This window comes from Lissotriton helveticus, chromosome 5_1, assembly GCF_964261635.1.
Source record: "Lissotriton helveticus chromosome 5_1, aLisHel1.1, whole genome shotgun sequence".
NCBI classification, from domain to species: Eukaryota; Metazoa; Chordata; class Amphibia; order Caudata; family Salamandridae; genus Lissotriton; species Lissotriton helveticus.
In genome coordinates, this window is record NC_136065.1 from 1,274,314,443 (window position 1) to 1,274,339,775 (window position 25,333).

The 25,333-nt window shown below is 45.5% G+C and overlaps 1 protein-coding gene across 3 annotated transcripts in view; it reads right to left on the reverse strand.

Annotated features, from left to right (window-relative positions):
* Positions 1 to 671: 671 nt before the first annotated feature.
* TPPP2 (tubulin polymerization promoting protein family member 2) overlaps positions 672 to 25,333 on the reverse strand; it is a 45,130-nt gene continuing 20,468 nt past the window's right edge. For all 3 annotated transcript variants that reach the window (XM_078641222.1, XM_078641224.1, XM_078641223.1), the window contains exons 3-4: positions 1,361 to 1,514; positions 672 to 1,035 (exon numbers count right to left, since the gene is read on the reverse strand). In XM_078641222.1, the coding sequence (XP_078497348.1) occupies positions 847 to 1,035; positions 1,361 to 1,514 (343 nt within the window). In that variant the 3' untranslated portion in view covers positions 672 to 846. The remainder of the gene's footprint in view (positions 1,036 to 1,360; positions 1,515 to 25,333) is intronic.

Here is a 25,333-nt window from a genome sequence, read left to right on the forward strand (position 1 = left end):
GGCATACCCAGTTCTGATACTCTTCTGTCTTCTTCTCTTTCATACGGAGACCCCTGGTTCGGAGGACGTGTGGAACCATCTCTAGAGCCACACTGGATCTACCCCGCTCTCCGGCCTATGACCCTGCGGTGTTCGCCAGAGAACGCATCACCAGCCGAAGGAGAAAGACCTATACACAAATAAAACCTTCTTTGAGAAGCCTATTTAAGTTCTCTGCCTCTCCTTCCCGTGATTTGCCAGTTAGCACAGTAGAGGATAGTATACCTCTCGAGTCCCCGGGCACCCCGGGACAGATCCATTCCCAGTGATCGTAGTGTACCCCACTTTAAGACTCCCAATACTATAAAATCAATACACAGGAGGGACCTTGTTTGCCCTGTTAACTTATTTTTCAACTACTTAGTCAAAAGTAGCACGAAGGTCCTGCTTCTTTGAAAAGTAAACAATAGTGTAGCACAGCTCATTCTCCAATGCAATTAAGCATCAGCGTAGATATAACCTTCCCTTTGTGTTCAATACAGCAATTAACATGAAGCTAGCTGCCAACAAATGTTTGCCACTTCTTAAGCAACCCCATTTCCGTGATGCTAGTCACAATTTGCCCCAGATCATTGAAGTAACATCACACAAGTTTACCAGCTTAGGCCACAGATTACACAGACACATGAAGATGAGCAGGCAATGCTGTTTATCTAGTGGTACAAGCGGCAGCAGTCCAGGGTTTGGGAGCCACCGTTCTCAAGAAGGCAACACTCTATGAATGCGTAGCTATTGGTTAATAAGGAAGAGACGGTGAGACGGTGCAGGGTCAGTCGTCAGGCGAGGGAAGCGAGATGTGTGGGCCCTTCATTTTCCGACCTTGCCCTCAAAGGTCCCTACCCCCTTGTAGTTGCCCACATAGCCGGTGTTTTGTGTAGTATTCTCACGTCCAGCGATGCCGAGACCCTTCCCGCTCTCGTCAAAGCGCTCCTTGTGCATTCCGGTGTACTTGCTTGTGTCAGTGAGGCGGTCCACACCTCCTACATTTTGGACTTTCTGGATGAAAAGACAGGACAAGAGGTCATGAGCCAGTTACACATTGCAAATTCATTTGCCAGTAACCAGATTGTGCATAACAAATTGAACAGTAGAAAAGTTAGGACAAAATGTCAATTACATACATTCAATTCCAAATTTGTCAGAAAATAATTAGCCAATTACCAACTTGTCAACTGCAAAACCACCTATAATAGAGAAACTGTTGTGGCTGGACAGCTCCAGGTCCCTCGGCAGTCCTGGTTCCTTTGTAATTAAAAACTGACATGCCCCTTGTCTCTTTGGGTGCAGGGTGTTTGCTAGGTTATTTTGGATATGCACTCACCGTGACACCAGCATTGCCTGGTTCCTTGCCCTCTACCAGCCTGACTGTTTCTGCCAGAGCTTCGTCAGCTGACTTCCCCTTGAAACGCTTGACAGAGAGTTCCTTCAGAGCCTGCTGGAACTCGGCAAAGTTTATGGTTTTTGCTGCCTTGGCCCTGAGAAAGAAACATCCCTTAGTTAAACTGTGACTCGTGTTCAAGTGCAGAAACCATGAGTGGCTTGTGTTAACATCACAATATTAACTGCAAACCTAAGGCGTTGATAAGCAAATAAAAAATGTTAATCAACAATACATTGTTGAGTTCTGCAACATAATCTGCATTTTTCCTCTTTAAAGAAAAGCCAAATTTCTCCTGTGTGGCCCTCAGGATAATGGAAACGTGACTCAAAGGAAACCTGCCTAATTGCTAACATGGCGTCTTTATCAAAGACCTTGGCGCATGCTGCTGTCCATGCATCTGCAGTAACCACCTTTATTGCCGGTCCATCACTATTATCATCTTTCACTAGGTGTTCATAAACAGGCGCTGCAGGATTTTATATCATTTCTTTATCATCCATTTGCATCAGTTGAATCCACGCCAATGAAACTGTATACATCCCTCGGACATAATTACAGAAATATTTTCACAGTAATATTTGATTAAGTTCTGCTGCCGCAAGTTTTTGAAGGGCCTCTTGTCTAATATTTGACTGATGCAAAAAAAAATTTTAAACATTCTTTCATTACTCATTTATAAAGTTAGTGGGAGCCTCATTGTGAGGGCGCTGAGCCTGAACTCTGTAAGTCTGCCCCCCAGAGTGAATGTTACCAGGGGTCCCATTACCTACAGGGATATGGTGTTAGCAGATATTCTGGATGGGACCCTTAGGTTCCCCTAAGATATTGGGAAGCATTGGGCGAATCAGTAATTGCCTGTCTGAATCTTCTGGCCATTTCCAATACATCTCTGCCGTATCCCCTAGAGTAACAAGCATTTACAATGCAATGGTCTCGGCCTTCTTAAAGTTAGAGCTATTGGCATTGCTCATGACATTATTTTTATTTATGTTTTTGTTTTTAAAACATAAATAAATGGCATTGTCATTTAATATGCCAATAGCAGGGCAGGAGAGCAAGCACAAGAACGAGGGGGCAGGACAGCAAGCACAACGAACGAGGGGGCAGGACAGCAAGCACAACCAACTAGAGGGCAGGAGAGCAAGCACAAGCAACGAGGGGGCAGGACAGCAAGCATAAGCAACGAGGGGGGCCAGGAGAGCAAGCACAACCAACGAGGGGGGGCAGGAGAGCAAGCACAACCAACGAGGAGGGGGGGGCAGGAGAGCGAGCACGCACAACCAACGAGGGGGGGCAGGAGAGCGAGCACAACCAACGAGGGGAGGGCAGGAGAGCAAGCACAACCAACGAGGGGGGGCAGGAGAGCAAGAACAACCAGAGATGGGGGGGCAAGAGAGCAAGCTCAACCAGCGAGGGGGGGCAGGAGAGCAAGCACAACCAACGAGGGGGGGCAGGAGAGCAAGCACAACCAACGAGGGGAGGGCAGGAGAGCAAGCACAACCAACGAGGGGGGGCAGGAGAGCAAGAACAACCAGAGATGGGGGGGGCAAGAGAGCAAGCTCAACCAGCGTGGGGAGGCAGGAGAGCAAGCACAACCAACGAGGGGGGGCAGGAGAGCAAGCACCGCCAACGAGGGGGGGCAGTAGAGCAAGCACACCCAACAAGGGGGGGGAAGGAGAACAAGCACAACCAACGAGGGGGGGCAGGAGAGCCAGCACAACCAACATGGGGCATGGGGGGGGGCAGGAAAGCAAGCAGGAGAGCCAGCACAACCAGCGAGGGGGGGGCAGGAGAGCAAGCACAAGCAACGAGGGGGGGGCAGAAGAGCAAGCACAAGCAACGAGGGGGGGGCAGGAGAGCAAGCACAAGCAATGAGGGGGCAGGACAGCAAGCACAAGCAACGAGGGGGCAGGACAGCAAGCACAAGCAACGAGGGGGCAGGACAGCAAGCACGAGGTGGCAGGAGAGCAAGCACAACCAACGAGGGGGGGGGGCAGGAGAGCAAGCACAACCAACGAGGGGTTGGCAAGAACACGGGCACAATCAGGGAAGATAGGTAAGAAAAGCGAGCACTCACTGGAGGACTCAGCAGCTTCTCGACTTCTTCCGGCCGCGGTCGAGCAGAAATGGCGTAAGAAAAGCGCCGCCATTTTCGCATTCGGGGCGTGGTTTTTGCTGTTGTGTGATGGGGTGACGTCACGGAGTTAAAAACTGCAAAAAACACGCCTCCGAATCCGAAAAAGAGGGGCTTGAACGGAGTGACGCTCTCTCCTCCAATGGCTGGCCTCCGTTTAGGAAGCCAGCCAATGGAGAAGAGGGGCAGGTTCAAGCCCCCATACATTGTAAACATAAAATCTCGGCTGCGCAGTGTACGCTAGGCCGAGACCTAAAAAGGTCTGAGGAAAACAACGCCATTCGGTCGTGTTTCTCCGGACCTCATGATTTCCAGTGGGGCAGGTTAGGAAGTTAATGGGCCCATAAGAAAATCTGAGAAATTTGTAACAAGACCCTAAGAATGCTGACCTAGATATTAAACTGACTCCTCTTTGATATTTAGACAGTTCTTAACTATACATCCATATGTTCTATAAGACTACCATACGGTCCCTAATTATGATCAAATGCTATTTCAAATATTCTGCCACTAAAATGTCTTCTATTAACTTAATACAGTTCATTTTCTCCTCACACACTTCTAAATTTACTGCATCTGATCTCTTGTAGGTTGAGCTTTTTTTTTTTTTTTTTTTTTTTTAGAGTTTTACATAGCGCAAACTAGACCCGGAGATATCGGGTATCAGAGCACCAGTACATAGCACCAGTTTCGTTACACAAGGGCGCATTCGTTTTTGTTAGGCACGGGGAGATTAAGTGAATTGCCCATTATCAGAGGATGTTGAGTGTCGTTGCTGAGAAATTTCGTTTTGTTAAAATCGGCAGATTATGCAGCAGGTGGATTATGTGTCAAATGCGGCAAATCTATAATTATGCAGAAAAACAACGGGCCGCACAATCGCATAATTCCAGTGGCACTGATGGCTGAATATCAACACCAACAATATTGTGGTACAAGAATATTGAGAACAGAAATCAGCAGGACAGAATATCAAAAGGTATGTGTGTATACGGAAGTATAGATTTACTATTCCTAACTCCACATCTAAGTAGCTTGAAGATATATGTACGACATAGGTACATATATGTGGAGCTAGGTATGGAAAATCTAGACTTACCTGTCAATATTTTATGTTCAATATTTCCAATATTGTGTCCCAATAATACTGTGGTTTTACTATTCAGGGGACAGACTCTAACTTGGATGGGTGAAAATGTACATGAGTAGTAAATAGACACTGGAACATATTGCTGACTGGATCCATGGTCCCTCTTTAAGAGGATCACTCGTTTACCCATGCATTCTTATATATAATGCGTGTTGAGTGACATGTTCAGGATGAAGGCAACAATGCACTGTGCCTAGGTTACCAAAGAACATTTTCTTTGGCCCACATTTGAAAGGTCTTGCATAGGTCTTTGTATTTGAAAGTGTCCTCTGCCATTGTGTAATGGGAAAGTTAGTCAGTTTGTGATCAGATCTCCCATAGATAAGGAATGAAAACAATGTATAACCCTTTGTACTGGGAGTGAAAAAAGCCCAGTAAAGCAAATGTTTCTAAAGATATCAGAAAATAAACAAATGTTGTTATCTCATCTTGTACAGGGCAGTGCACTGAATGATTTCATGTCAAGAATAGAGGGTAACATTATGCATAAGTCTTTTATTTGCTACACCTCAACAGCCATTAAAAGTAAACACCAGCAACACTCAATATTCTAGCATCAGAAAAAATAGCTAGCCCATCTAAACCTAATGAGAATCCTTCCTCTTTTCTGCTCCCTAACTGCCAAGTATTCTATCTGCTTCTCTTGGGGTTCAGGTTATACTTGTAAGTTTGATTCATATTTTTATTAATATTTGAGTACAATGTCCCAAACAAAGTTTGGTTTGGGGGTAATTCCGAATTATAGGAGTGTTCGTTTTATCACTGTATTTATTTCACTTTGTCAAGGTAAGTATTCGAGAAGGAAAAAAGAAAAACCTCTATTTGGAAGCGGCCTTGATATTGCCTGGTTGGTGCTAGAGCTATTTATTTATTTAACACAGGATGAACAGAGACTAAGGGGGATATTTACCAAAAAGTCCCACAACACAGCGCAGCCCCCCGCGAGGCTGCGCTGCGTTGTGCGACAGGGAGAGAGCAGGAGGGCGCCATATCTTCAGAGATATGGCTCTCTCCTCCCCTTTCCTTTGTGATGCACTGATTACAGCTGCCGTGCACCATATTTTTACTAATATTTGAGTACAATGTCCCAAACAAAGTTTGGTTTGGGGGTAATTCCGTATTATAGGAGTGTTCATTTTATCACTGTATTTATTTCACTTTGTCAAGGTAAGTATTCGAGAAGGAAAAAAGAAAAACCTTTATTAGGGTAAGAGTTTCTTTGTTAAGTTCAGATTCACTGTGTACTGATACACTTAATGTATATGTTTTGATCTGAGTGATTAGGCAGGCACAGGCTGTGATAGCCTCGTCTTGCGTTGGACTCAATCTCTATTTGGAAGCCGCCTTGGATTTTGCCTGGTTGCTGCTAGAGTTATTTATTTATTTAACACAGGATGAACAGAGAATGAGGGGAATATTTATCAAAAAGTCCCACAACGCAGCGCAGCCCCCCAAGAGGCTGCGCTGCATTGTACGACAGGGAGGGAGCAGGAGGGCACCAAATCTTCAGAGATATGGCTCTCTCCTCCCCTTTCCTTTATGCTGGCGCTGATTACAGCTGCCGTGCGCCAAGCACAAACCTTAGCACCATAGCGCAAGGGTGTGTGCATTAGTCTGGCATTGGTTTTGTACAGGAAGGGCACCCTTCCTATATAAAATAAGATGCCCAGACACAATGCAAAGTTGTTCCCACTTTGTATGCATGCTGCAAAGTGCAGCATGCATGCCTAGTTTAAAAAACACAGAGAAATGAAAGCATTTATCCTGTTAGAGCCTCCTTTGAAGAGGCGTTAACTTTTGGTGCAAAACCGTGTCCATAAATCTTTGTATATATGATTTTGCGTCAAAAGGCATGGGTGGTTGCATGGGAACACCCTGTTCCACCCATGTAATGGCCGTTCGGTGCTAAGTAACGTAAAGCAGTGATTCGTGCTGCTTCGCGCTACTTTGAGGGTGCTTTCTAGAGCAAAAAAAAACATTTCGCGCTAGTTAGTGTCACTTTTGTGACACTAACTCAGTGTAAAATGTTGATAAATCTCCCCCCTGAGTGTGTGTATGCTGGTAGCTCTGATCCGATATGCAGCAGCCATATTGGACTGGGCACAGCCCATTGAAAGAGTACAGTTTGTTTGCACACATGCTCGCAGTTTTGAATGAGGTAGCATTAAAGTCCTGTGTCAGTCCATTACACAAGGTCATTTGGAAAGGAAGCAAAAGGGTCATGAGGGTGGAATGCAATCAGTCAGTTGTTGATGATAAGGCCTGTTCACATCTTGATTTAGATCCAGATATGATCACTTTTCTCTTTAAACTTGTTTGTGATCTTAGGAAAGGATTAGAGGTGGCACAACAGCAGTATCAAGACAAACATTTTAGACATGGGTGAGGAGGCCCATACTACGGTTGTGAACATTTATGTTCAGCTTCTGAGAGGTTGGAGATAGTGTGTCATCTACTTCCTCAGAAAAGCAAATTACGGCACTAACTGCTGAGAGATAAAAGGAGGTGTTGATGAGGATATCCCCTTAAATGGGGAACTTTGCTAAAAGAAAATCTTCAGAAAACGCAAGAGGGTTATTATTTGGTGATGGTTTAGTGAAAGGAGTAGGGGCATTTGTATCACCGATTACTGCTCTGGATAAAGCACAATGTTCACTGAGTAAGTTTTTCATTGGAAGCATTGGTTTTGGCAGGGCTAGAGCAAGGGAACCTTTCTCTGGAAGTCTCCATTCAAGATCACACTATCTTATAGGAGAAGGTGTTAGCCAATCAGGGTTTCTGTTTAAGTTTGGGGACCCCAAGTTTTAAAAAAAAATTAAGTTGAAGATTCTGCAAGGAATGGCTAAAATGTGGGCACAAATAACTAAAACTATTAAGGTAGGGTACTACAATAGTAGGACTCCGCTTTGGGATCTTCCCGAAAGTCCGGTTTGGTTGAGTGATAGCCTTGCGACCCCGATTAAGGAAGCTGGGTTGGGTGATTTGTTCACAGAAGGGGAACTGCTCCCGTGGGAGTGCCTTAGAAACACCATTGGCCCCAACTTTGCTAGGTTCAAGTATATGCAAATATCTAGCTGGTCCCACGCATATGTCTCTCGGACAACCCGTGGAAATAAATTTCCCCTAGGTGGTTACAGCCAGTTAATTTCTTCTTTGATCGATACACCTCCTGCCAAAAAGGAAATTTCATCTTGGTATAAGCAGATTATGGAAGAAAGGGACGGTGTTTTTTCACTACCGGAAGAGCTTTGGTCGTCTACCATAATGGGTCGCAATCTGCAAGAGCTCTGGAGCCTATCCTGTGGAATGTTGTGGGAAGTAGTGAAACCATCTTGGCTCCGTAGAAATCACATCTTCACCATTCATAGAGCCTATTATTCTCCATTAAGGCTTTCGAGGTTTACTCAGGGGAGCCCGGTGACATGCCCTAAGTGCGGTCTGGTAGCCGCTTCAGACTTTCACATGTTTTTTGAGTGCCCCATTTTGTCAACATTTTGGGAGGCCATAAAAAGAACTTTGTCATTATCCTTGAACTTGAATATAGTCCTCGATCTCCCATTGGTTATCTTTGGTATTCTGGATGGTCTCCAAAGCTCAGAGAAGAAGCTAGTTTTTTATTCTATCTTGCTTGCCAGAAGGGAGATATGTAAAAAATGGAAAAACTCTTTGCCCCCAACAATCGAAGATTGGTACACTTCTACTTTAATGGTCTACAGATTAGACCTGGGTAGGTCTGGTAATTCAAACAAAAAGGCGTTTTGGCAACTATTAAATTGGGCGCACTGAGTGTCCGGGGTTTTTTTTTCCCCCGGGTCCAATGATTAAGCCACTTAGACCAAACCCAGGGCGAGACACCACGGTGGAAATATCCACTCCTTTCTGGATTGGTTTTTGTCTGGTGTTTACAGTTGGTTGAGATGGAGGAGCGGAGGGTCTAGTGTCGAGGGTCAAGGTGGGCCCTACCAGTTATTCACTAGCTGAGACAGCATCCCGCTCGTATACCACTGGACTTCATCATGGAAACAAAACCAAGGTGGCAAATGAGGACAAAAAAAAGAAAAGAAAAAAAAAAGAAAAAGATCACACTATCAATTGTTTGGCAGAGGAGCCTTCCGGGAGTTCCAATCAGCCAGGTTTTTTTCCAGAGGGGAAGGACTGGAAGAGGAAGAGCATCCACAGGCAAACCCCAGCAATCTGGGGAATCTGGAGAATCCCAAGGTAAGTATGAGCACTACTAATTTCAAGGTAAGTATGAGGACTACTTCCCTTTCTCTCAACTCTCAAAATAGTAAGAAAGTGGATACAGTGAAGGCAGTTCTGAGACTTCCTGCATGGAAAGTAAAGATGTTAAAGGCAGAGGTGAAGAGTGTTTTAAACACAGATGTGGTTTCCTTGAGAACACTGGCACGAGTGACTTTTTTCACCATCGACTCAGGCAATGATTACGGTTGTCTTCATTACAGGGCTTTGGCTTTCGAGCATTTAAAGCTGTGAGTTGTGGAAAGGTCTCTGGTACGGTGAGCAGCTTTCTTGACAGATGAGGTGATGGAGGAGCTGCTTTGGTGGATGGAGAACTTAGAGGATTGGGATTTTTGGGCAATCTTTGAGGAATCCAGAGATTGTTTTTTAGCGTTGGATGCAAGTTTGTATGGTGGGAGACCTTGTTTGGGCTCCCAGGAAGGGAAACAACCTTTACAACGCAACTTTTACAACGCACTACCATTACAACAAAACTTTTACAACGCAAAAACTATTACAACGCATGTATTTACAATGCATGTTTTTACAACGCAGGTACCTTTACAACGCATACCATTACAACGTAAGTATTGGTAAGTATATAATTATATTTAAAATGTTAAATGTTTGGGTTTTTTAAGGGGTATTTTTAGGGTTCAGGGTCAGTTTTGGGTTTTTGGGTAAAGGGGTATTTTTAGGGTTCAGGGTCAGTTTTGGGTTTTTGGGTACAAGGGTATTTTTAGGGTTCAGGGTCAGTTTGGGGTTTTTGGGTAAAAGGGTATTTTTAGGGTTCAGGGTCAGTTTTGGGTTTTTAGGTAAAAGGGTATTTTTAGGGTTCAGGGACAGTTTTGGATTTTTGGGTAAAGGGGTATTTTTAGGGTTCAGGGTCAGTTTTGGGTTTTGGGTAAAAGGGTATTTTAGGGTTCAGGGTCAGTTTTGTGTTTTTTGGTAAAAGGGTATTTTTAGGGTTCAGGGTCAGTTTTGGGTTTTTGGGTAAAAGGGTATTTTTAGGGTTCAGGGTCAGTTTTGGGTTTTTGGGTAAAGGGGTATTTTTAGGGTTCAGGGTCAGTTTGGGGTTTTTGGGTAAAGGGGTATTTTTAGGGTTCAGGGTCAGTTTTGGGTTTTTGGGTAAAGGGGTATTTTTAGGGTTCAGGGTCAGTTTTGGGTTTTTGGGTAAAAGGGTATTTTTAGGGTTCAGGGTCTGTTTTGGGTTTTTGGGTAAAAGGGTATTTTTAGGGTTCAGGGTCAGTTTGGGGTTTTTGGGGTACAGGGGTACAGGGTAAAAATAAAGTAAAATTAAATTTAAATTAAATTAATTAAATTAAATGAAATTAAATTAAATTACATTTTATTAATTTCAATTAATTTACATAAAAAAAATTAATATATACTTTTATTTATTTATGTATTTATTTATTATATTTATATAGCGCATTATCACCGATTGGTCTCTAAGCGCTTGTACTTGAAGAGAAACCTGAACCATTCAGAGAGTAGACACCCCAGTTATATCATACCCCATGCTTCTCGAAAAAGCACTGTTTTTAAAGATCGCCTGAAAGGCATTAGATTTGGTTCCTTCCTGAGACTTGATGGTAGCTTATTCCAGGCTAAGGGGAGAGTGGTTGAAAAAGCCCGTCCACCCAAGGTGGTCAGACGATAGCGCGGATTCACTAAAAGAGCGTCATCAGATGAACGTAAGGTTCTTCTAGGTGTATATTGCACCAACCTGGCTTTAATATAATTGGGTGAATTGCCATAAACCGCTTTGTGAGCGATGCACAGACCTTTAAATAAGATCCTCTGCCTAATCGGAAGCCAATGTAATTGGCGTAAGAGAGGAGAGGCATGAGTGTATCTGGGCTTTCCAAAAATCAATCTGGCTGCATCGTTCATCACGATTTGTAGTCTCGAAAGTTGCTGCTGGGGAAGTCCAATGTAGAGGGCATTCCCATAATCGAGACGTCCTAGAATCATTGCGGACACCACCGTCCTTCGTGTGGAAAATGAGAGCATTGGGAAAATTTTCCGGAGTTGCCTTAGGAGGCCAACGCAGGTGCCAACCACCGAAGACACTTGATTTTTCATGGATAGATTACCATCTATATGGATACCCAGGCTTTTCACCACTTTTGCAGGTGTCGGTGTCCTACCCAACTCCCGAGGCCAGAGAAGATCGTTCCAAGGATTGCTTGAGGTGGTAATAGGCAGTACTTCGGTCTTCTCTGGATTAATCTTCAGGGAGTTGGTGGACATCCAGTTAGTCGTGTATTTTAAGATGTTATGTAGCCTAGCCTGGGTATCAGATGACTCCTCAATTTGTATGATAATCTGTGTGTCATCGGCGTAGTTAAAAATTTGACACTCCATTTGATTTAGAGCAGAAATCAGTGGCTGTAGGTATATATTAAAAAGGAGCGGTGAGAGGGCAGATCCTTGCGGCACTCCGCATGTTATTGCCGCAGATGTAGAGACCAAGTCTGACAGCTGGACCAATACTTACGTTGTAATGGTATGCGTTGTAAAAGTACCTGCGTTGTAATAACATGCATTGTAAATACATGCGTTGTAATGGTTTTTGCGTTGTAAAGATTTCGTTGTAAAGGTATGCGTTGTAAAAGTATGCGTTGTAACGTCATACATCCCCCAGGAAACTGGAGGGAGATGGAGTCTGGAGGAGAAAGAGTTGTATGTCAATTGTTTAGGGATGGAAGTTGGTTTGTTTCCCTAAAGAGTTTCAAGAAAACACTGGACAGATGTAGTGTTCTACTACAGATAAACAATGTGTCAGACCTGCAGTATATAATTCGATTGGGAGACAGCAGAGCTTGGAATTTGTCATAGTTAGCAAAGGATTTATAGTAATTTTGTTTAGAACACAAGATAGTTTTGAGAGCGGGGGTATCTGCCATGGCAGAGCAATTGTGTAGCAGAATGACATTCCCACTATTTGATGGATTACAGCGATTGGAGTCTCAATCGAACAATGTTTTGCAGGTTGCAGGGTGTTTGGGTACCTATGGAAGTGGATCTTTTGTGCGTCACATTTGATGAGTCAGTTGAAGGAATATTTTGGAAGTTGCGGCAGAAGATAGCTTTTCAGCAGTATTGGAGGGAGATCAAAGGCTATGCCTTCAAACATTTTGCCTTATTTCAAAGTGTTCTTCTGATGGTTCAGAGGATGCACTGTCAGACAGTGTTAGTTTCTCCATTTTGGGCAGCCCAGCCATGGTTTCCAGAAGGGATGGAGTTAACAGTGGAGGAGTATTCTTCAGTGACCAGCAGGGTCATGAACCTTCTTGCTTGGAGGATATCAGGAGAGGAGAAGATTTTAAAGGCCTTTTGAATGAAGCATCAGAACTTCTCAGAGAGTCCTGGGCTCCTGAAACAAGGAAGAGGTATAGAGGGGCTTGGAAAGTCTGGGTACTTTGAAGTATAGAGAGGCATGGAGGCCTGGGTAGGTTGGTGCATGGAAAAGGCATTGGATCCCTTGGAAGCTTCTGCTGTGGATTTGCAGTTGTTTTTGTGTGCTCAGTATAGTAAAGGATTGAGCGACAGAATAAGTAGTTACTATATGTTGCTGGTGGCAGATGGTCACAGACTGGTTGAGGGTAGATCTCTTGGCAAGGATGTTTTAGTTTGCCATGTAATTAAATAAATTAGGCTGAGTAAGTCTCATAAGCATCATTATAATATCTTGTTGGGTGTTAATAGTTTTCTTTCGGTGAAGAATGGTCATGGAATAATTATTTAATGTCAGTTATCATGTAAGTTAGATACTTTATTATGCTTATTTTCGATCAGGAGAGCAGGGGATGTTAGAGCGTTTAAAGTGAGTAATAGATTTTATAAACATGAGGGAGTTCTTTTTCACGTGTCTCAAAGAACTAGGACTAGGACAAGTTCAGCATATTCTCCAAATCACAATCCGTGAGAGAGAATTCCAAAACATGCACTATGATTTCTACTCAACGAGGGGAAAGCAGATTCACGGATTGTTGTTTACTTTAATCACATGGCTGGAGCAACCGAGTATCAAAATATGACATTCCACAACAACCTCTGAACAAATAATTACACCAGTGTCCCTAAATTCAGCACTAGCATATATACTTACCCAGCGAAGTGAAGGCTACTCCCTGGACCTCACAATGTCTTAAGAATCACCTCCTAGAAAGCCAGACTCAGCTTGAAGGTTCAAAACCTGAGTTTCTAAATGAACACATCTTTTACAACCCCAAACACCACCATCACAGAAGTATAAAGTCGCTGTGCCTTAGGAACATAAGACATCTACACTATCTGGAACCACCTTACAAAATTAAAACTTGTGGCTAATTCCTTGATTGTATATTTGAGAAGGAATGATGTACTCAGAGAGGCAAACAGATGTGACTCGGAGACAATCACACATGCTCCACTGTTGAGTGATCTCACATGTTGTGCTGTCACAGCAGACAAACAGTAACCTCATTGCTGTTCCAGACCCACAAGCTGCATGTGTATCAGATATTCCTAAACTTGTGGAGAATGTGTGGTGTGGGACCCTGCAAATGAACAAATGTGTCAATTCCCTAGACCTGGGCGTCCAATTAATGCATAGGATCTGGTCATTATTCTCAGTCAGGTTGTTTTGTCTTATTCATTGATCTGTGGGGGTGATTTTAGTGTTTAAGAGGTGCTTAAATCATCACTCAGACTTGGTGGAATTAGGTCTTCTGTCAGTGTACCAACAAAACCTCCCAGAATCATCAAAGCTAAGAGCTTGTGCAAGAACACCTCTAGATCAAAGATCACAACAAGGAGGTAAAGTAGGCAGGTAAGTGAGAGAGAGCACTTGGCTACGTTGTTTTTAAAGCGTCTTTCTTAGGTTGTTTCAACAAATGCATTGACTAATGGTGCATGACTCTACGCTGAGTAAAAGAGCCGGTGAGGGACAGGTGAGGGACAGGTACACATGTAACACAGCATCAGAAGCAGAACCAGATACTGCTCTGTGATTGTTACCTCAAACATGAGTAAAGTCATGTAACTGCTGAAACCACTTCGAGCCATACCTATGGCAGAAGGGGCACCATACAAACTCCAATAATATAACCTTACATGAATAGCATGGCACAGCAAAAAAATACTGGGGGTTGGCAAGTGTAAATACGAAAGATATTTTCAATGCTGGTCCTGGTGATACATTAAACTGAGTTCTTCAAGAACGCTTCCAAATCAGAGGAATTTAGAATTCTCTGCGTCGGTTCCCTTAGAAAGGGCACCTGCTCGATATTCAAATCTTTTAGATACAAAGCTTCTAGATCTAAGATGCAGCAGGCCTTGCAGTGACCTCACTTCCGCACAGATCTGCAAAATTAGACACTCCCTGGAGTACATAAGACACAAAGTCCCACTCTGTGTTGGAAGCATCTATTACTCCTTGCCTCCTAGCAGTGTCCTCTGCATTGCGATGCTGGCTTCAGGGTTGAAATGCTTATATTTTGTGTCCTGTCGTTTACTCTACAAACCCGGCCAACTACTGCAGCGCGCGTTTATTCACTTAGCTGCAGACAATGTCTCCATTGTTGGTGGTGCCGTCATTCGCTGCGGATTTCAGGGCCTTGCGAAGTCACTTCTCTTTGTTCAATACAACATTCGTTTCTTTTAGTTTAAATCTATTGCAATTCATATTCTTCTCACAGGAATCGTGTGACAAAAGGTACCCGTACTTCCTGAAGAAGGTTAAATGCTCAACAACACCACTTGTTTGAGGGGTGAATTGGGACAGCATATATGTAGGGTAGGAGCGAGAAAAATTCGAGCTATGTGCTTTTGTGTAAGTACACAAATGTTCATAAAAATGATGTGAAATGTACAAGCAGCATTTAGCACTATATTTTAGTGTGAAATGTGTCCTCGCATCCAGTTTTGACGTGAAAAGGCATGTTGTGCTAATAATAAAAAATAAAAGTGCATTTTGTACAAAAAACACAAGCGACGCGAACTGCCATTTGTATTTTGGTCCTTTGTGTTTTTTCCTTGCTCCTGTGCCATAATTGTACACCATGTGGCATAATGGCAGCATTTGGGAAATTTCGTGTAAAAAGCGTAGTGCGCAGTTCCTGAAATAATACAAGAGTACGCTGGTGCAATGGACATTTTGCCTGGACCTAATGGAGCGTGATGCAGTGTTGTGGCTAAGATTGTGATGTTGAACCTTGAAATTGCCTTTAATTCTGTGTACTTCTAACTGTTAGCATGTGTAATATGAAATTGTAAAATACAACGGTATTATGCATTGGGAAATACAAACAAGTGATGGGTGGAATACTTGAATTAACCTCAGCCACTGATCATTACCCTGGGACGCATTCCAGTGCATTGTGATTGCTCGCTGAGCCATTCCAGGCAGGCACCAACACAGGCCCGGCTCCAGGAATTTTTATTTGGGTGGGCCAAGGGTGCATTTGGGTGGGCCACTAGGGCTCGATTTGTCGCATATATTTCTGGGCAGGCCTGCTTCAGGGCCCTCCTTTATCTCTTCTTAGTCTTACAAGGCCCAGTAAAACGCACTCCTTTCCAAATCTCTTTCTAAATGTTATCACTCTCAAAGTGTTTTTTCCATGTAATGTCCCTTTGATGGGAAGAGGAGGTTTCTGAGGTGGGAGTATCAGGCAAGTGACACTTCTCGGGCTCCCTCTGTGCGAGCCTTCAAGAAGAATCCCTCTTCATTACTACCTCCACCTGACCCCAGACTCTGCAACGCACTCCCTTACAGGCTTGAATATCCACTACTCCTCTCCAGTGCACCTTATCTCACAGCTTACCTTGGGCCCCAGCCCCATATCAGGCACCATCGGGCTCCACTTTCATTTTTCCCGGTAAAAACATTAGAAAAATCACCTTCAAACTTAAAACATTGAATATAGCAGTAAATATAATTAGCACACACTTTAAAGTATGTTCCACAGTAGCCCTTATGACCTGACTGCTAATTAAATAAACAAAAACAGAAAGGCCGGCTTCAGTGCTGATGCAAAAGTCTTATTGGGCGCCACACCAATAACCTCTTTCTCCGTAAATATCTTTACTACCACCTTCCAACAGTCCCTTCATCCCTCCATGACCTCCCCTATTGACCTCCTCCTCGGATTTCCTCACTGCCTCATGCCACAAGTGCCCCTCATATCCCCATAGCTCCTCCCCCTCATGACCTCCTCCTGGGAGACCAGTACCCCTTATCTCTCTGTAGCCTCTTCCCCTCATGACCTCCTTGTCTGACTCCCTCACTATCACCCTCCACCAGTGCCCCTCATCTCTCCCTAGCTCCCCCTCCACCCCATGACCTCTTCCTCGGATTCCCTCACAGTGATCCTCCAACAGTGCCCCTCACCTTTACGTAGCCCCTCTCTCATATGCATTTCATTTGTTGTATAGCGCTACTCATATCAGTGTAGTGTGTGTCAGTACTTTACACCACACACACATTATACAGAGACAATGAATCAAACAAGAATGTAAATCAGCCTATAGGGAATGTCACATAAGCCAATGAGGATTACAAGGTGTATGAATCACATGTCATCCATACTGGTGGGCAGTATATTTTAAAAGGGTTTGGTGTGGGGAAACACAACCATAGGATTTAAAGAGTATTTCCATGGGGGTCAGCTTTACTGATAAAAATTTATATCTGCCCAAACATAGTCATTTTAGCAACATTAGAATAATGAAAAACTGGGGAAGGTCTAACTATATCACAAAACAAAAAAAGCGAAGTTCTAACTATACCATTCATGTTTGTAGGCAGCTCTTCGATGACAGTTCATAGGTCACTGACCTATGATACGATTGTAACTTCTGAACTGCAAGTAACACAAGGATCTCTGTGACAAAGGCAGCAACCCACTGAGCTATCCACATAAAATACAGTTCATCTGCATTTAAAAACTACTAACACACAAATGATTGCTCTCTAGCAGGATTATTAATCACCAGTGTTATCTGGGCATTTTGTAGTGTCTTATTGTTGTCCTGCATTGGCCATGATAATGATAAAAACTGTTTAAATGAAACACACACAAGGTATGTGTCCTGCTGGGCCTGTGCAGATTTTAAAAAGAAAAAAATGTAGTAAAAGATTCTCTTACCTACTCCATTAGTCAAACTTTGTGTCACAGCCTGATGTGATAAACTGCTGCGGGGGTTAGGAAAGGTGACTAGGAATAAACAAACGTATTTTCTCCTGCAACGCAGCAGGACAGTAGGTAAAGGTTACCAAAGGTTACCAGTGTCAAAGAAAGGATTTGTCGCCTTGCACCATGCAGAGATTAAGAGGTGAAAAAAAAACAAATCCTCGTTAACATGTTAATGGTCTTTAAAGACCTGTGAAGTACTCGGCTGCGAGGCTGCGATAATATCTAAAACTGTCTCTGTGTGCGCGCCCGGGAGGGAAGCTGTCTCGGCCCGGGCTGACACACACGACCTGTGCGTTGCACGCCTTGCCTTCCAGCCCTCACTGCTGAGGGCCAAGACACCTGTTTGGGTGGGCCAGGCTCATGTCCGGCCCACCCGCTAGAACCGGGCCCGCACCAACATTAGGCAAATCAGCCCTGGTCCTCCTTCAACAGAAGCAGCGGCAGCCGCCACATAAATATAAATAAAGTGGTGGGGGAGCGCGGGGTACGCGTGAGGGGGAGAGGGAAGGGGATCGAAGGATGGAGGGGGATTAATAATAATAAAATGTTAAACGTATCTACTGCCGGCTGCCTCCTGCGTCGCGCCTCCGTGCTGGCTCTTCCTGTTCCCAGCAGACACTGGGACCACGTCACAGTGTCCCTGCCCAATCCCTGCACTGCTCCCATGCTGAAAGCAGCTCGGGGTTTGGCCTGAGCGGGCTGGATAGATGCTCTGCTCCGGTCAGGAAGTCTGTGAGGTTTCTCCAGCCCGGCTGTTCAATGCAGCCGGGTTAGAGAAACCTAAGTGCGCATGTGTGTTTTGGTCGGCCTGAGCCAGCCGGCCAAACACACATGCTCACTTTGAGAGTGCACATAGCACTCCTCTCCCCTCTCACGCCCCGGTCCTGCCCCCCCTGCACACGCTGGCTGAGCCAGCTGCTTAAAAATAAAACGACAAGGAAAAATCAGGGTTTTTTTTAGCTGCTGGCTCTGACCAGATGGGGGACGCTCCTCCGCCACTGCGGAAGAGGCGCCCCTGAATAGAAGAGTCCAGCCCGAATTGACAGGCGATAACCCTATGAACAGGAATTAAAGCACACCCTGGTCGGTGTTGCTGGACCTGATTCGTGAGGTGCACTTGATTCCTATGGCATAGTGGGGACGGGGTCCAGGTTACATGCTCCGGTCACATCCTGAATTCTATAATCTGACCTAAAACGAATGCAGCGTCCCCCCCCCATACACACACACACACCCCCCTTCACCCCCGATACTGTCTTACCAACACCACTTCAGGTGCTCATCTGTGCACCAAAAGTCAGTCTGCATTATATCTAATCCCAGTGATAAAAGTCTCATTTCTTATCTATTAAGGAGGAATGCGGTAAGCATTTGATGGACACCTGGTGCACGTCTGTCCACGGAGGGCCTGCTCACTTGTACTTTAGAGTTTTGATGGGGCAGCATCCATTTTATCGGGAAACGGCCACTACAACGAGGCCGTTTCAACGAACACCTTAACCACGCATGCATTACAACGCATGCGTGGTTACAACAAAAGCCTTTACCACACATACGTTTACTACGAGGTATGTAGTAAACGCATGTGTGGTAAAGGGTATAAATAAAAAAAGGGGGGTGGGGGGGGGGTTCCCCCCCCAATAAAAACACTAACCTTTAGTCCAGATGAGCAGGAAATCGGCGTCGCAGACGAAGGAAACGGCCGTTTTTTATTTATTACGTATGACGTCACCACGGACAAATACGTGTTAAAGGATAAGCGTGAAAATAGTATTCCGTTGTAACGCATGCGTGGTAAAGGCATGCGTTACAACGGAGTTCGTTGTAAGAACATACAACCATTTTATCTTACAGGCTCAAGACGTTTATAAAATGGATACTGCACAGTGGGTAGGGTAGACCCAACGGTGCAAAGAGGGAGGAGATGTGGTCTAATGGACAGGGCTGCCACCCTTGGAACTGACGAACGAAGTTCGAGTTGCAGCACTGAATCAGCAGCCTGTGATTCACTGCAAATCATTTAATCCACCTGTGCCTAAAACAATAATAATAATAATGATCTGATTTTGTGTAATATTATCTGGGGCTCGTGTAAAGCGTCCAGTGCCCCTCAGGCCAAGTTCGAAGCTATATCAAACTGCAAAAATAAAGTACCTCATGCATGTGGAATACCCTCGTGAGGATCATGCCAAGAATGGCGCCTTAGATTTTGGCCCGCTATGGTGAGCAGCGAGGGTTTACTTTTAAAGGGTGGTGTGTGGTAAAATACTCAAATACAGTTAACGCTAGAATGGAAGGCAATGTATGCAGCATCTAGGTCCTGCTATAAAGAAGATAAAAATGTATAGCTAGGCCCAGAAGCAGAGTAAAGCTGCTTTCCTTGATATACAGTAAAGGCTAAAAACATTGGAAAGTTTTGAGTTGTGTTACTGAAATTGACGACATGGAAAGGAAGATGTTATTGCATTTGCACTAGCGAAAGACAAATACTCTGTATAAATGCAAACCTTTATCATGTAGGCGGGAAATGGGCTACTTCTGCCAGTTTGTGCGTGGTAAAAAGTTCATTTTAAGATGGGAGCCACAAGCAGGACATGGCCACGCCATCAACCTAGATGGTGGCAACACAGTGAAGCTCTGACGCTGATGGATGTTGGCGGAGCAAGCCCAGGCACAAAATGGTCACCTTTCTGAAGGGGCTCTGCCTAATCCGGAAAATATCCATGCTTAGTGCTGCTGGATCCCTGGCAGGACTCGGTTGGGACCCTGCTCGGTCGGGCCCCTGCTCTCCTGCACACCATAGACTCTATGCCGAAGGCTTATGCCGTCTGAACTTGACCCCTGCTACTGGGTGGGGCCCCTTGGAGCTGGTGGGGGCCATCTTGAGCTGGTGTACTGGACTGTACAGACACCAGTCAGGCCCTTAGAAGCCTGAGCAATCCTTGGCATGCTGGATTTTGTGGCCCACCCCTACCCTGGCTGGGTGTACTCCAGAGACTGGACCCCATACCATCCTCCCCTCGATCGATCCTGCCGCAGGCCTGCTCATGCCCCCCCCCCAGGTGAGGTGGGGCCTGTTGCACTTATTTGGTCCCGATGTTGGCTGTCTTCTGGTTGGTCTGCGTCTCACGGGGGAGACTCCCTGCTGGAGGGGTGCATATGCTCCAAAAATGTGAGATGCCTTGGGGAGCCTCTTTGGGGTGCTGTACTTGTGTCAATAGGGCACAGTCGCTGTAGTGAGGTTTGCTGGGGGAGTGGACCTCTTGCATAGTGCTGACGGCCCCTGTTCGGCAGTGGTGCGGACTGGAGTACTTGGGTGTACCATTCTTGGGCATTGGATCCTGTGGGCCATCGCCTGTCTGCTCATGCCCCCTGTGGTGGCATTCCCAGAGTGATGCAGGACTCTGAGGTAATGGCCCTGCGGCCGATAAAAGATATTTCCCTGCTGCCTTGGGTGGCAGGTCCCGATCCCTCTATATTAAATAATCAGACACTGCCATGGATCAGACCCTTTAGACTGCACCTCGCTCCTAACATCCTATATGCAAACTTAATTGTACCCACAGCAGTGGTTCTCCAGGCTGGGAAGTTGTCCAGCCAGAAGCCGGCATGATTATCTCGTCTTTTTCCCCTTGTCTTATCTGCATATTACTGACCTGCCCCAGGGCTCACAGTGTGACAGCCACAACTAAAGGGAAGGCTGAAAATATACAGTCCACGCTGCCATTTGAGCCATGCAAGACGACGCGCAGAATGGAGTCTTCGCAGGAGGAGCCCACGTAGGGCTCTTAGACAGGGGGAAACTTGGCCCCAGAGTCAGATATCCACTTCATGTTTTTGAACCTTGAGCAAAGCCTGCACACCATAGACTATAAGATTGACATGCTGGCAGACCGTTTTGACCATCTTAAAGAAAAGGTTGATTGACTCGAGGAATGACTGGAGCAACTTGAGCATCGTACCTTTGAGATGGAAGACTTGCACTCCTCAACGGGGAACTCCTGCTCCTGATGAAGAAAGTTCTTAAAGTCATTCGGAATAAAAATAAAGATTTAGAGATGAGGTCCCGGTGCACAAATCAGCAAATCTGGGTGTACCAAAATCGACCGGCATGGGCCACATGGAAGACTTTGTAGAAAATCTGTTACATACACTCTTAGGAGAAGTACTGTCCCCCATGCTACTTGTTGAGAGGGTGCATAGATTGTTGGGACCGCAACCTCTACCGGGTGCTCCCGCAAAAACGATTATAGCTAGGATCCTGAATTATGGGGACAGGGAAACTACACTACGCCTTGCTACAGAACTCTGTCCACTTCAGTTCCAGGGTAGCGAGATTTCCTTTTTTCTGGACTTCACCGTGGCCGTTCAGTCCACTCGATGGGACTTTCTTGCAGTGGAACGATCACTTCAAAAAACGAAAGGGAATTACTCTTTGACATATCCTGCTAAACTTTGCATACAACACCTGGGCAAAACACACGTTTTCCCAAACCCAAAGGCGGCTGCTAAATTTGCCAGGGGACTGCCGGCAGCTGGGAAACCCCCTCCACCCTCATCAAAGGACTTGGGCTATGTCTTGCTCAACGAAAAATGATTGAATGCATTGAATCTCCCTGGTGCTGAAAGATGAAAACTTTGCTACCGCCTGTGCCCAGGCTACTTCCCTCAGTAACCTGCCTGCCACATGGTTGTTTAATCTTACATCCCTGTACCCAAGGGCAGGAAAGCATAGCTGTTACCTCAAGCTAGATGCGCTCACCCATGGCTGAACTAACTCTTTCTTCTCGCCACCCAGCGCGCCCTGTGCTGGGAGAGTGATGGGCTCCTCCCTCGCCCCCCCTGGGATGAGTCCCCTTAAGATGTGTCAGACTGTAAATTGGGGATTGTTGGGTGGGTGAGATGGTCATAGTTGGTCAGACTGAGGGGCCAAAGTGGGAGGTGGGTATTGGGGCACTTTTTTGACACTGTTCTGTGTTTGCTTGATTTCCTTCCTGTTTTGCTACTCAACATCACATTCTTTTCCGCTCTACATTGCTAGCACCTGCCCGTATGGGTCTGTCGATTGCACTCTCTCTGTTCCCTGATGGCGTCCCTTAAAAGTTTGACTTGGAATATTAGGGGCATGAATGATAGATGTAAGGCATGGCAAGTCATTTCCTATTTGCAGTGACACAAAATCGCTGTATGCTTCTTTCAGGTACTGCACCTGATGAACTCAAATCTGATATGCATGAGGGCGCATTGGCTGGACAAGAAGCATGTGGCATGCTACTCAATGTAAGCCACAGGAGTGGCCATAGTCCTTTGGAGAGGCTAACAATGGTTTACAAGCTCATCGCTTTGAGACCCATAGGGCTGATACGTTATACTGGCTTGGATCTTACACGGCCACCTGCTGATACTTGTATTGGTATACGATCCCAAAGGAGACAACCCTGCATTCTTCGCTGAGGTCTGGAGACTGGTGGGAACTATGGGACCGGGAGTAGTATTGTGGGGCAGGGACTTTAATGTGCTACTAGATGCCACAGCTGACAAATCAAGTGCAACTCGCGACCCACACCTACAGTCCATTGCACAGCTCCATGCAATCAGAGCCGATACTAGCTTGACAGACATTTGGCACACTCATAATTTACACAGCACAAAAGGAACTTGCATTTTTGGCTAGTTGCCAGGGATGTAGTTTCTTGGACCCTTGATGTCTAACATCTTGCTTGGACGTTGTCCGATTATGCCCCTGTGCTCTTGGAGATACATCCATCTGACGCTGTCCCGCACGCTTGTTCTTGGAGGCTTCCTGCCAGGGCCTTACAGGGCCAGGTGTTCCATCATGAGGACTGGGAAGTAATTGTGGAATATTTCACCCTGAATGCACAGTTGGTGGACTCACACTTCTACTCTCTGGGAGGCCTTCAAAGTGATCATTCGCGGGGTTCTGCATTGCCAAAAAGGGTTGGATGTTAAAGATGATCCGGGTGACTCTGTCCCATCTGAATCAGATATTCAGGCCATAGAACTTCAATATTTTGACACTGGCAAGATGGGCCTACTCGCTTCCATGTGAAGTAAACTTGCGTATTATAAGGAGGATGCGCTTTGGGAGACCCATTATCTGGGAAGAGAGGCTTGGGCCAAAAGTTACGGTGAGGTGGAGAGGGCAGGCAAGACCTTGTCTGGTTTATTGCAAAGACCCATGGCGAGTGACTATATAGTCGACGTATTGGGGGGCCAATAAAACATACAGGTGAGTAACAAGGATGTCCAATGCACTATGGTTGATTTCTGTGCTAATTTGTACTCCACCCCCCAATGCTATCTTCCCCCTGACTTGGCACCCTACTTGGACTCAGTGCAGCTCCTCTAGTTAGAGGAGGGCCACTGCCTCTTTTTAAATTAGCACTTCACAGTAGAGGAGATACCTCAGGTTATTTCCTGGAGACAAGGCCCCTTGCCTTGATGGCCTCATGGCAGCCTTTTAGGAGGACTTTGGGTCCCTGTTTGCTCCCCATTCTCATTGATATGTATGAGGAATCTGTGTGAACTGGTGTCCCTTATCGTAACCACTCTAAAACCCCACAAGTATTACAGACCACTTTCTATGATAAATATTGACAATAAGTTCCTGACAAAACTTATTGCCTTGTGATTCCAGCCTCTCCTTCCTCACATGATCCATCCAGATCAATACGGATTTGTCCCTGACCAGTCCACGGCCCACAACCGCCACACCTTTCTTGTCATCCTTCACATACTAACCCTGAACCTACAGGTTACTGCTGCATGCCTAAAGTCTCCAAGGCCTTTGACTCGCTTGAATAGCCCTATCTTTTTTATCTTCTTGAGCGACTTGGTTGTGGGTCCTAAGTTCATTCATCTAATCCGCCTGCTTTACACCTTGACTGTTGCATGCCTACTGATCACTGGCACAATCTCACTCGCCTTCCCAGGTACTCGGGGCACGCACAAGGGGTATCTGCTGTCCCCTATCTTCTTCGCTATGGAGAAGTTTATCCAATTTGGGGCATAGCAGGCATCACCATCAACTGGGCGAAGTCCATATTATTCCTTCTCACTAATATCTTGCAACTTTTCGTTACTAACTTTCCCCTAACATAATACTTGGTGATCTGGCTTAACCAGAACACGGAGGAGCTGTGGAGAAATAATTACGGCAGACTGATGTCATGGCTTGAGGATTGGGTGCCTATATGGTTAAAACTTCCACTGTCCTTGACTGGCAGACTGGCAAAAGCTAAAATGGTGATCCTCCCGAAGTTCAACTTTGTATTATTTTGCCCCTTCCTCTTATGACCTCTACTTTCGCCTGCAGCATTGGTCTCATTTAATTTCATTAGCCTGGACTGGTGAACAACCTTGAGTGTCTTCGGAATTTCTTTCGCTTCCCTTTAAGAAGGGCAACCTGGGTGCTCTGGATATGGACCTCTATTTTCTCAGCAAGCAAGCACGCTTAGTGCATTTCTGGTTGCACCCTATTCATATTCAGCCCCACATGGCCCAAGGCAGACTACATGGCTCTGTGCCCACTACATTTCGTGCTTTATTCCCTCCCCCCCGCAGAGCATGGCGACAGTTGGATACGGTGACTTGCACGAACTAGGCGCGGAATGAGCTGAGTATAAGAGCACACTTGCTCCACCCTGAATCCCCCCATCCGTTCCCATCCTGGGACATTCATTGGTACCTGCTACCTTGGAAGCTGGAGCATGAGAGAGCCTCTGCCGGCTAAAGCTTACCTCCTTTGGAATGGTATATCCCAACAACACTTATCTGCACATTTCCTGGGATGCTTCGGTTCCCCTTCTGGATGACATGACTTATCACCAGCTTAGATCAAATATGCACAACCTTCACGTAACCTGCCTGCTAGCTCCTCCTACGTTTACAGTACTAGAGGAAATGCTCACTAACCACTCACCGCGAAGACTGATCACACGCATTTACACTGGCATGCAGCACACAGCGCCACGGAGGATTGCCCACGCTCGACAGCTTTGGTCACATGATCTCAATGTAGAAATCAGCAAGGAACAGTGGTCGTTCTGTTGTACTCAATCCAGGGGCCTCCCTCTGCACCACAGGTTGAGATTGATTCACTTCATGTTCTTACGCCAAATTTATCACACATCTGCGCAACTACAGAGAATGGGGCTAGTGGAGGACCCCTACTAATTGAGTTGCAC